Below are 12,078 nucleotides of genomic sequence, written 5' to 3'. Positions count from 1 at the left end.
GTATTGCTGTTCTCTATTTTCTCATCCCAGGGTTGGGATCATTTAAGTAGAAAATGTTTGGGATGGGAGCCTTGCAGTTCAATGCCAGTGAAATATTCCAGAAGAGAAAGACAATTTGTATATATTTCCAAGTCTTTTCAGAATTATGGTTAACAGCTCCTTAGGTCATTGTTTCTGCTCTAGAGCCAGAGGGGAAGGATTTTTTAAATAACCCCAACTGAAGTTTCTTAAAGAACATGATATTCAGCCTGCCCTTGAAGGACAGCCCTGGGGCCCTGGTGGAGGGGAGAGGTGAGGATGAGCAGAAACTTTTGTTTGGTGTTCCACATGGAGAAAGTGGCATGAACAAAGCAGAACATTTCGTGGCATTTTCAGGAACAGCAAAGAATTGCCTTGGGCTAAAGTGTAGGGTTCATAAAGTGTCGATAAGACCCTGACACCGTTTGTGCTGAATGGAATGATGGAATCCATGGCTGCCCTCATTCCTGACTTCCAACCTTTGATTCCTTCCTCCTCCCTTTCAATCTGTGGGGTCTCAGGTAAGGTGATCACGGTGGCGAAGGGGCCAGGTATAAGGTGTTGCAGAGGCTGATAGCACAGGACTTGTGATCTGATAGGCTATTACACAGAGTACCTGGCAGGAACTCTCATAGAAACTTGATACTCAGGAAGACTTAGGTCCTGCCCTGGAAGAATTCCTAGCCCAGTGCGGAGAGGGAATCAGACATAACTCAGTGGGTTTATTTTGTGTCCCTCTAAATTAGTGCTTGCTTGTTGCACTTGGATCATGTTTTAAGTAGCTGAAGCCATGTCGCTGGCCTCGCCATGCTCCAGGATGGACCTGGTCCCACTTCTAAGGCCTGCTATTAAACCTTCAAGAACATCTCTGTCTGAAGAACATTTTATTTGGGCGATTACATGGTCATATATTTGTTTACACATCCATTTGTTTAGAAATACTTTATATAGGTTTGTGTTTTGTGTCTCATCTTTCTGTAAATACTTGAAAATGCTTGCGTGAATATAGTTAGGTCAGAAAAATAAATTAACCAGGTACTATAGCTTTAAGGCACAGGATTGCGAGCTGAAGTCAGAGACTAGCATGCTGTTTTCAGCTGCCCAGGGAAGCAGGGTAGAAATAAATAGATTGAAGCCATTGCCTGGCGCTGTCCTTGGTCCTGCCACCTCTGCCCTTGGCCACATCCCTTGCTGCCACTTCAATCCTGCCTGAATTTGCAGTACTTGGTTCCTTGCTGTTGTGTATCATCCACAGCCTTGCTGGCATCTGGCTTCTTGACTTGTCACCAGCTTACCAATTACCTGTCCCTGACCCCCGTACCCCCAGAGGAGTCGTGCTCAGCAGCTTCAGGTTGCATTCTTTGGAACAAGCTGGAGATCTGGCAAAAAAAAAAGTCTTTGGAAATGTTTTTTTTTTTAATTCATTTGCCCAATGTTGCTCCCCTGCAGGGGTTATTTCTGAGAGCTGATCACTTCATAAAACTTGTTTTCTTTTATTTTAAGTTTAGAATTGGTCATATATTAGCTTAGAGTGGCCTTTAATATTTCTCATAATGTGCAGGGTGAGTCTTATCTCCCTTTGCCTGGTGGTAGCAGAAACCTTGTCATGTTACAGTTCTGGCTGCCAACAGTGATAATTGAGCCCCATTGAATGTGTTTAAAGTCTAAGGCTCTTAAAGAGACTTTTAATCCTCTTGTTCATTTAAGACAGATTAATTTCTTCTCTTTTTCTACAAAAACATGATCCTCTTCCTAATGTGTTCAGCTTTAGTTTTATAGGTGCAGATATACATATCTTGCATTAAGTAGATTTAACATGTAAAGCTTGGATTTACTTTAATCATTAAAAACTTTTCATAATCTAAAAAACAGAAAGTCTAAAATTATGACTGAATGTTGATCCAGGCTGTAATGAATATGGAGAATGAATATAGCTTGATGTTTTGGGAGTAACGGATCATAATACAATTTTTAAAACTGTTCATAAATGACTAGACGAGTGCTCAATAAATAAAAATTTCTGAAATATGAGCCCAAGTACGAAACTCAATTTCCACACTCCTTTCAGGAACCCATCTTTTACAGAACGTGGGCTGTGTCTGTACATGCCCTGCAGGGCCTGACTCTGGCCCGCACACAGACAGCTGCTGTAGGGGCGAGCAGCTGTGTTTGCAGGTCAGTGGAGAGAAAGGCTGGGTGGTGAATGCTGACGTTTTATTGGTGTAATTCGTGTAGCTTTGGCTCTTAGCCAGGGTTTTTAAAATTAATATAATGGTTACAATAGATGGTAATGGCCAGTTTTAAGTTTTAATATGTATTTCCTGAGTGGAAAAGAATCTATACCCTTTAAAACAATAGATTTAATTTAAAACAATAGATAAAGCACTTTTTATTAAAATGTCTTAAATGAAAAGTTATAGAAAGATGATTTAACATGTAGTTAGTTAAAATTGATTTGTCTTGTTTTCTCTTTAAGTGGCACTCGGATTTTGTCTCGTCTAGTGAATTGTTGAGACATAAAGGCACAGGCGTGTTTAGGGATGTTCCAGAGTGTCACATGCCTTTGGGGTGAGCAGACGAGTGGGTACTGACTGGGCTGATGATGAGAGGAGTCTTTTTTTCTTTTGAAGATTGTATTTATATATTTTTAGAGAGAGGGGAGGGAGAAAGAAAGAGAGGGAGAGAAACATTAATTGGTTGCCTCTTACACACCCCCAATTGGGGACCTGGCCTGCAACCCAAACATTTCCTCTGACTGGGAATTGAACCGGTGACCTTTTTGGTTCACAGTCTGGTGCCCAATCCACTGACCTGCACCGGCCAGGGTAGGAGTCTCTTGTTGTGCACCTGCACAGGGCTGCCACCCTTAGGACAACCTGTTTGTCTTGTTTTGCAAGAGCAGGGACAAGAAGGGGTTGCAGGCTAGTAAAATTATTAAAAGTTGTAAACCATGCTTATCCTTTGAACCTGCTCCTCCACTTCTGGGGGTATTCTTTCTTATTTTAAGAAAATAATAGAACACACTTAAATATTTAGCTACAAGTTACTGATCCTATCAGTTTGTAATATCCAATTGAAGAGAGACTGTGTGTCCATCAGAAGGGGGGTGGGTTAAGTAAATTTTAGCAATATGAAAGTTACTGCCCTGGCCAGGTGGCTCAGGTGGCCAGGGAGCATCACCCCCTGCACCAAAAGGTTGCGAGTTCGATCCTCGGTTGGGGTGGGAACAGGTGGCAGCTGGTTGATGTCTCTCTCACACCAAGGTTTCTCCTCTCTCTCCTTCTCTCTCTCTCACCTTCCTCTGTCTGTAAAATCGATAAACATATCCTCAGGTGAGGATAAATTAATTAGTTAATTTTAAAAGATAAAAGTAGTCTTAAAAAACAGGTTATAGGTGGAGGCCTTCAAACTTTGTTAAGCAGGAAAGTTCTTTTTCAAGCAAAAACTTGCAAGAGATTCCAAATATAAAAAGAGAGAAAAGTGAAGTTTGTCCTGTTGGATGGAGGCAGCGCTCTGGGGCCTCATCCCCATGACCCTCACTCCTGTGGGATGCGAGTCTTGTCTTTTGAGAGAGTTTGGAGGAACAATGTTTGAGAGAACACATTATATGAAAATGTACTGGCCTGGAAAGATGTTCACATCTGTTACTTTAAAAAGCAGATTTGGCCCTGGCTGGTGTGGCTCAGTGGATTGAATGCTGGCCTGCAAACCAAAAAGTCTCTGGTTCGATTCCCAGTCAGGGCACATACCTGAGTTGTGGGCCCAGTCCCCAGTTGGGGGAGTGCAAGAGGCAACTCATCAGTGTATCTCTTGCACACTGATGTTTCTCTCCCTCTCTTTCTCCCTCCCTTCTCCTGTCTTTAAAAAGTAAATAAATAGCAGGCTTGAAAACACAGTGACACTCTGATCATACGAACAGCACGCGTGTTGAATGATGCCCGTGCATGCTGCAGTGTGTGTTGTGTGTGTTTACAGCAAAGAAAAACAAAGTTTGCATACCAGGTGTTCAAGAATTAACTGTTTTTCCACTCTAGATCATGGGTACTTTAATTCGTTTTCTTTTTGCTTGTCTGTCTGTAGGTTTAACTTTTAAATGATGACCATGTATTGTCTTTTCAATAAGAAAATACTTCTGGTCAAATATACAGGGCCTGGCACAAATAACACCCCTAATAAATGTGTGTAATATTTAATAATTATTTAATAAGTAAAGAAAAACAAATGTGTATAATCACAAGTGTGTATATTTATTGATGACATTTTAGGTGAAATGTTCAAATTGCCGTCCGTCTCACATGAGACATTCATCTACTCGACTGACCACACTCAATGGTGTTACTTCTGCGGGACCCTGTATATTAATTTCTGGAAATCACAGCTTTGAAATATATGGCCTGTGATACTGTACAAGTAACTTAGCTTTTAAAAAGAATATCTGCATAGACAGTACTTGGTGCCTGTTCTAGTTATCTATGACTCCATAACGACTCACTCCCAAAACTTAAGTTTCTGGAAACAACGACAACCGATCATTTTATCGTGTCTCAGTTTCTGGGGTCAGTGTCTGGGACAGGATGTGCCGGGCGGTCTGGCTCAGATGTTGTCACGCAACTGCAGTCAGACAATGTCGGCTGCAGCTGGGTTGTCTGGGCATCTCCCGCTTCAGACTGATTCTGGGAGTCTTTACACGGTCTCCCTGCAAAGGCCCATTCAGACCTCCTGCAGTGTGGTGGTCTCAGGGCAGACAGGCAGGCACCTTGCATGGCGGCTGATGTTTCCAGAATGAGTGTGCCAACGAACAAAACAAAAGCTGCACCACCCTTATGCCCAGACTTGGATGTTACTTAGAGGCACGGCTCTCACACTCAGTCAGTCAATAGTCACAAGCCCATCAAGACTCAGGGAGGGTCACAGACAAGATGAATAATTTGTGGGGCCCAGTGAATAATGGAAGTGCAGGGTCCCTTTTTCAAAATGTATTAAGAATTTCAAGTCAAGGACAACAGAGCATTAAATCAAGTTGCCTTCTAAATGCAGGGCCTGGTGTGATTACACAGGTCACACCTATGAAGCCATCTCTGAGGGTGGGGACACCGGCCCCATCTCTTGATGGGACGTGTGTCAGGGCCATATTGTGAGATGGGAGCTAATGGTGAGGCTGTCCTTGGAAAAATAAAATCTGCCACAGGCTCTATGACTCACCTTCAGTGAATGAGGCGGCTCACACTTTCTACCACCCAGAACTAGAGTTAGCCATTCAGTGCAGAGGAGGAAGCGCTGGCCCTCGGGAAGCGAGGCTGCCGTAACAGTAACCGGCATGCATTTCAAAACTCTCTGTGGGGAGATACTGGTTGTCTCTCGTTAGAGTATAGCAAGACTACCTACCTGTTTTATATCTGTTATGGACTGAATTATGTCCCCTCTGAAATGCATAGGTTGAAGCACTAACCCTCCAATGTGACTGGGTTTGGTGACAGGGCCTTTAGCAATATAATTAAAGTTATGAAGTCATGGGAGTGGGAACCTAGTCCAATAGGACTGGTGTTCTCATAAGAACAAGACATGTGAAGAGTGGTCACATGCAGGAGAAAGGCCATGTGAGGACACGGGGAGGAAGCAGCCATCAGTGAGCCAAAGAGAGGCCTCGGGAGAAACCAAACCTACTGAGACCTCGATCTTGAGCTTTTACCCTCCCAAACTGTGAGAAACTAAATTTCCATTGTTTAAGTCACCCACTTGCGGCATTTTGTTACAGCATCCCTAGTAGACTAATACACTATCTAAGACTCATACATATTTACTTGTCCTTTTCAGTATTTTTTTATTAGTTATCCTTAGTCCATTGGATATCTAGGTTCTCTTTCAACTTTCAAGAAAAGACAGATCTAATAGTGAATGCCACGTTTTAATTAATGTCCCTTCTTTAATAATATTCTGATGAATAAAGGCTTTATTATTTATTTTTCCTGGACTGTTGCTTATGTCCAGTAAAGGTTCATGTCTACTGTAATAACTTTAGTTCACTCATGGATTTGTATGTAAATTAACATTGCTTTTAACCCATGGGGTCAATGAACTGCACACATGGCTATGAACAATTCATCTCATCTCTTCTGTGTTCATCATTCCTGCCCTCAAGGGCTAGAATCTGTTTCACCTCCCCTTGAATCTGGGTTGGCCCTGTGGTTTGCTTTCCAATAGAATGCCATGGAAGTGATGCTGGTGAGTCCTAACCTAGTCCTTTACAGGTGTTGCCACTTCCATTTTACTCTCCTGAGAGCCAGCCGGCATGTAACAAGTCTCCTATCCTGCATGACAGCCCCCTTGAAGGGGAACAGGCTCAGGTGGGGAGCTGTGGGCACGAGGCTGCTGAGTGCCTGAAGGAGTTCCAGAAGGAGGGAGAGGGGTGCAGCTAGGAATGGAAGGTGCCAAAGACAAGGTGCACTTGCTGGGCCTGGCTGTGTGGCCTAGATGGAACCACAGGGGTTTCATGATGGTGGCTTTAATTGGCCTTGGTGGCTTGCTGACCTACTCTGGGTTTGACACTTAGCAAGGTTGGAGCTTTCAGTGTTGGCTGGTGTAGAAGCTGGCAGGAAGTTGTCCGTAACTGCTTCCCATGGTTGCTGCCCCTCGGCTCTCTGGCTCAGCACACTTTCCCTAGGCACTGCCCTGGGGAATTGGCTCCCAAACTCATACTGTCTTGCCAAAGCTCAATAGTGATAGCTGCCTCAGACACTGTTGTGGGCTGTCATGTGTGCCCCCCAAATTCCTGTGTTGAAGTCCTAACCCTTAGTACCACAGAAGGTAACCTTAACTGGAGGATCAATGTGGTATAATTAGTTAATGATGCCATCCTAGTGTAAAGTGGACCCCTAATCCAGTATAACTGGTATCCTTTAAAAAGGGTGAATTTGGACACGGACACAGAGGGATAACACAGTGTGGACATGAAGACAGAGATCAGAGTCGTGCAGAAGCCAGGGGATGTTGAAGCTTGCCCGCAAACCACCAGGAGCTGGGAGGCGGCATGATGCAGACCCTCCCTCACAGTCCCCAGAGAAGCCCACACTTTGGTTCCAGATGTCTAGTTTCTAGAACCCAGACATTACATTTCTGTTGTTGCAGCCACACAGTTTGGGATACTTTGTTACACAGCAGCCCTAGCAAACTAATACAAGTGTTGGTGCCCCTTCTCTACACCCTCTTTCCTCTCAGCTCTCGAATCCAGGTGGATGAACACAGGGGTAAACTTGTGCCCATAGTGAGGAAACTGCCTGATGGCCTTGCAACTTAATCCAGTTAAAATTAAATTTCCCTTCTTCTCATAAAGTCTGTGAAAGGTGATTTATATGGATTTCAGGCATAAGGAAAAGGAGATAATTTTTGCCAGGAGGATGCTTCTAATGCCTCTATAATGACACTAAAAAGCCATTTCATTTAACTTCTCTGAGACCCTCCTATGTAAGAAGGTCTTCATTTCAGACTTCACAGAGGGTTAACACTTAGCTGTTTCCTTTTTTCAGTAACCTCGGTTTAACCAACTGTATTAGGACTGGCACTCGACTGTTCTAATATGGTCATTTGTATGATTTTTAGTGCCGTAATCGTTGAAAACAGTTACTACAGTATTAAAATTGGCATATCTTATTCAGAGATGTTTAGTGCCTATAATAATAATAATATTGGGTGCATAATGCAATAATAATGGAAATTACATTTGCAAAATAGCAGTAATAGAATATTCTGAGATGTAAGAAATAGAAAAACACACTGTAAGGGGAAACCATGCCTCATTCGCGGCACTTCGGCTGCCTGCACTCCCCGGTACCACGCGATGCTGGGGCTGCATGCGTTGGACTTGGACCAGCCTGTGCAGTTCTGACTGACGGGGAGGACTGTCAATCACTGAAGTTGAAAGGCGGTGGGGATGTTGTCGTGTTCGACTGTACTTTTTGCTCTTTAGAATGGGTTAGCATTTTGTGGATGAAAATTGGATTTCCAAAGCAAGCATACATTTGCTACGATTTAGCCTAATAATTTAGTACTTTTCCAGTTGCTCATAACTTCTGACTAACAGCTTATTTAAAACAAATGTTTGGAAAAATATGTTAAGTATATTCTTGTACACTTCATAGTTATAGTTTTTAGGACAATTTTAGGCTGATTCACTTTAACCTGTCCCTTTAATGTTTTATTGATCATACAACTATGCAAACTCACAGAAAACCACAGTAAAAAATAAATCTATAAGGAACCCAAGAAATTCTTGGCAATGTGAACCGTCCCCACGAATGTTGATTTTAGGTTTTGGATAGTTTCTATACCAATTAGAAAAATGGTGCGAAGTTTTGATTATCTCTTTTGGCAGCTCAGTTATCCTAGCTCAGGAATATTTTGCTTAAGATTTCAAAAATTAAACAAAGCCAAGTAAGTGTCAGAACTGCAGAGATGAAAAAAGGGTGAATTAGTTCTGTTGTGTCCAATTGAGAAGAATTATTTTAGTCTTGTGTATGTTCCCATGGAATCTGCCTTTGCTCTGTTCCTTTCAGATATGAAAGTTGTTTGTGTTTGTTTTACGTTTTCCCCTTTGACTTCGGAGCCATTGCATCAACCAGCTGGTTTGTAGAGATCTAGCCTTTTCTAAGCCTCTTTGTAACCTCAGGACTGTTATCATTGTCACTCTACTCCTGATGGACCAGCAGGTGCCATCCAAGACGAGAGAATGAAAGCGGGTCCCTCAGGACCTCAGGACGCTGGGCAGAGACCATTTTCTTGGAGCAATTATGTCTAAACTCAATGCCTCTTCTCCATCCCACTGTGAAATCCCACAAGAAATGTTATCACTGCTCTGAGGGCCTCGTGACTCAGCTGTCTCCGAGAAACTTACCCAACAGAGATGTGCTGGGGGAGGAGAGGCTGGGGCGGAGTTGGTCTGATTCCTTATTCATCCTTCTGCACAGACAGAGATGTTTTACTGGCATGGAAAGGACACCAGAGACTTTGGTCTGCTGCTTCCTGCGGAGCTGGTTAGGGCTGTGTGCACCGTCACGTCTTGGGATGCTGGCCTTTGCTCTATCGCAGCAATTTCCTCCATGCTCATTATTCCAGTTTGGTCTGAGTGCTGTCACCTGCCTCACTGTGGTCTACTTATCCACTCCCACTGTCCCTCCATTCCTAGGAACAGAAAGTCATCTTTATCAAATCCTTGTCTGCCGATAGGGCTGTTTCACTAAGATTATTATGGTTTAGGGCTGGAAAGTGCTCTGAAATGTAAAATGGTAATGCCAATAATAATACTTCTACTCACAGACCCCCATTCTCTCTCCAATAGACCTTATTTTCCAAACCAATAGCCTTTTAGGGACTCTGAGTTACTGTTTTTCCTTTTGTGGTTTATGAGGGGTCAGCATCGTGTAGTGGTTGAGAACCTGGGCCTGTACACAGACCCGGTTCCCATTTTGCCACTGCCTCTCCAGCAGTGTGGTGGGATGGGGCACCGTGAGCTGGTTTCCTAAACTCTGAAGAGGGGTGCTAAGGGAATCACTCTTGCAGAACTGTTAAAGGGAGTAAATGGATATTGCAAGATGAAATGCTTAGCATAATGCCAGGTGCATATTGGCTCTTGGTGAGTAATTAGCTTTCATTGCTTTCTGGGGGTATTTGGAGTTCTTTTATTCTAATGGGTTTTGTACAAAGCCAGCAAAAAGGAGCTGATTCTCATAACTTAATTAAACTCTTTCCCATCCTACTCTTTTTTCTATATTCTGTCTCACCCAGAATGTGAACTTGTATTCATTAAATGAACAGAGAGTGGTATTTTTGCCTTTTTAATTTTAGAATGTTGTACTTGTACATACTTTTTAAAGAAATCATGGAATAATAATCTTTTTTCAAGTCCAATATTCAGATACCTGAGAACTCTTTCCCTGGCTTCTGGTCCTGGTGAAGTTGGAGCAGGTATGGTTAGTGAGGCGGTCCCTGTAGGCAGTGATCCTCTGTCAGTCCCTGTCTGCAGACCACCATTCTGTCTGGACACACTCGGGTTCCCCTGCGCAGCATGTAGGTTCCCAGGGGGGGCAGGGGGCTGTGGACGTGGAGCTTTGTGATACACTCCAGCATTTCCTTCTTGGGCATCCATTCCCAGTGGGCAGAGAGAAAGAGGGTCCACTACGACTGACTGGCACTTCATCATTTGTGTATTAATATTCAGTACAGAGTGAGGTGGGAAATTCATAAGTGGCCACTTGATAAAGACCTCTAAATATAAAATTCAAAAAATTCTGCTGGCCCTGCCCAGGTAGGTCAGTTAGCTACAGGGTTGTCCCCATATGCCAAGGTTGTGGGTTTGATCTCTTGTCAGGGCGCATACAAGAATCAACCAATGAATGCCTAAATAAGTGGAACAGTGAATCAATGTTTCTCTCCTTCTCTCTCTCTCTAAAAAATCAGTATCTAGAAAAAAAGAAAGAAAGGAAAAGAAAAACTCTGCTTTCCAGGGTGGTGGTTAAACAGCAATGCTCCTGGTACCCAGATGGCATTTTAAACAATGGTTACTGAATCTGCTAATCTCATTCTATCACTGTTTTACAGATTGATGTTCTCAAAGCAGATCTGGAAAGTGCAGAATGGAAAGTTTTGGAAAATCTTATTCTGGAAGATGTCCTTGAGCAGATTGGACAGCTCATCTTCGAGATCCATCTCCACTGGCCCGGGTTTGAGGTCAGCGGCAGTGACAGCAGTGTCGTGCGGTTCTGGTACAGCCTCCTCAAAGAGCTGGAACTAAAGGATTTCAGGCTTTTTCACAGTTACAAAGATTTATCCAAACCTCAGCTATTCCTGAAGAAAGACATTTTCAATGCAAGTAGCTGTTATACTCTCAGCTGGGTAAATACAAGGTGGAAATAGGCTGCAAAACCTCATCAAGAACACGAGGAAATATTTACAGAATGGAGTACGTCTATCGTTTTACGGGCGCCGTCTCCCACCAGGCTGTTGCCTGCTTGAGGCAGGCGTGGTCATTGCCTCTGTGGTTCAGGCAGCCTGGCGCCCGCCACATGGCCGGGACACGTTAATGGGTTAATGCGAGGGTGGACGAGGAGTCAGCCTTCCTCTGCCCAGACCCAGGCTCTTTGCCCGTTGGCGTCTGACAGAGTGGGGATGCTCATCTGCCTTCACTTGGATTTGGAAGATGATCCTCCGCGTACCTCACTTTTCTCTAAAATTCATTATGTGTCAATAATCCATGAATTCATCAACCTAGAAAGGAAGTTACACAAATTTTCCATTTTGATGGGGTTGATGAGATTCTTAAGTTTGCAGCCTACTGTTGAAAGTAGGACCTTACATTTGACTTGAATTCATCTCTTTCATGTTCACCCTGTTCACCTGGTGATAACGTTCTGTCCACCTTGTAGATTTCAGTCACCCCTCCTCAGCCTTTGCAGAGGCCATGCTGGGGTTTTATAAAAACCACTGACCCTAGTCTCTGGGAACTGAGACACACCAAATTCTCTCACTGGGTTTAGGAGGAGGCTATCAAGAGCTGCAACTCAATGTCCTTTTCATAGGAGCCTTAAATCTCCTTCTGCTCCTATGAACTAGGCAGAGAGCAGAGTCTGAGTCCCCATTGCTGTCTCTTCTGACTTCGAACCTGATTTCTCAAGCACAGACTTGCCTTTGCTGTCAATTCTTTTTTCCCCCTAAATATATTATCTCAAAGATTAAGTGAATATTTCTTTACTGCCAGTTGGTAAGTGGTGGTCTGAGGGCCAGAGTCTCTTTCCTGGGGTGGTTACATGTGTTTCGGTAGTGCTGGTCCTTTTTACTTTTTAAAAACATAGTAAGCAGAAAATTCAGGTTCTCAATTGTTCAAATAATCTTTTTCATTTCTATTTGCCAGATTAGACATTTACCCCTATGAATAATTTTCAAATACCTATTTCAAATAAATGAATTAAATACTGTATTTTTCAGACCGTAAGATGTACCTAGGTTTTAGAGGAGGGTAATAGGAAAAGAAATTGAAGCAAAAATGTGGTAGAATGTTTAATAACATAAGTA

At 43.1% G+C, this 12,078-nt stretch overlaps 1 protein-coding gene across 1 annotated transcript in view; it reads left to right on the top strand.

Annotated features, from left to right (window-relative positions):
• Positions 1-11,736, top strand: part of METTL24 (methyltransferase like 24) — a 92,963-nt gene extending 81,227 nt beyond the window's left edge. Inside the window, exon 5 of the mRNA XM_037065040.1 lies at positions 10,609-11,736. Coding sequence (XP_036920935.1) covers positions 10,609-10,923 — 315 coding nt within the window. The 3' untranslated portion in view covers positions 10,924-11,736. The remainder of the gene's footprint in view (positions 1-10,608) is intronic.
• Positions 11,737-12,078: the final 342 nt, after the last annotated feature.

The sequence above is a fragment of the Sturnira hondurensis genome, unplaced genomic scaffold (assembly GCF_014824575.4).
Source record: "Sturnira hondurensis isolate 20B ecotype Veracruz unplaced genomic scaffold, ASM1482457v3 Scaffold0015596, whole genome shotgun sequence".
NCBI classification, from domain to species: Eukaryota; Metazoa; Chordata; class Mammalia; order Chiroptera; family Phyllostomidae; genus Sturnira; species Sturnira hondurensis.
The sequence above is the reverse complement of the archived record's forward strand: the minus strand, read 5'-3'. Positions and strand labels throughout refer to the sequence as shown.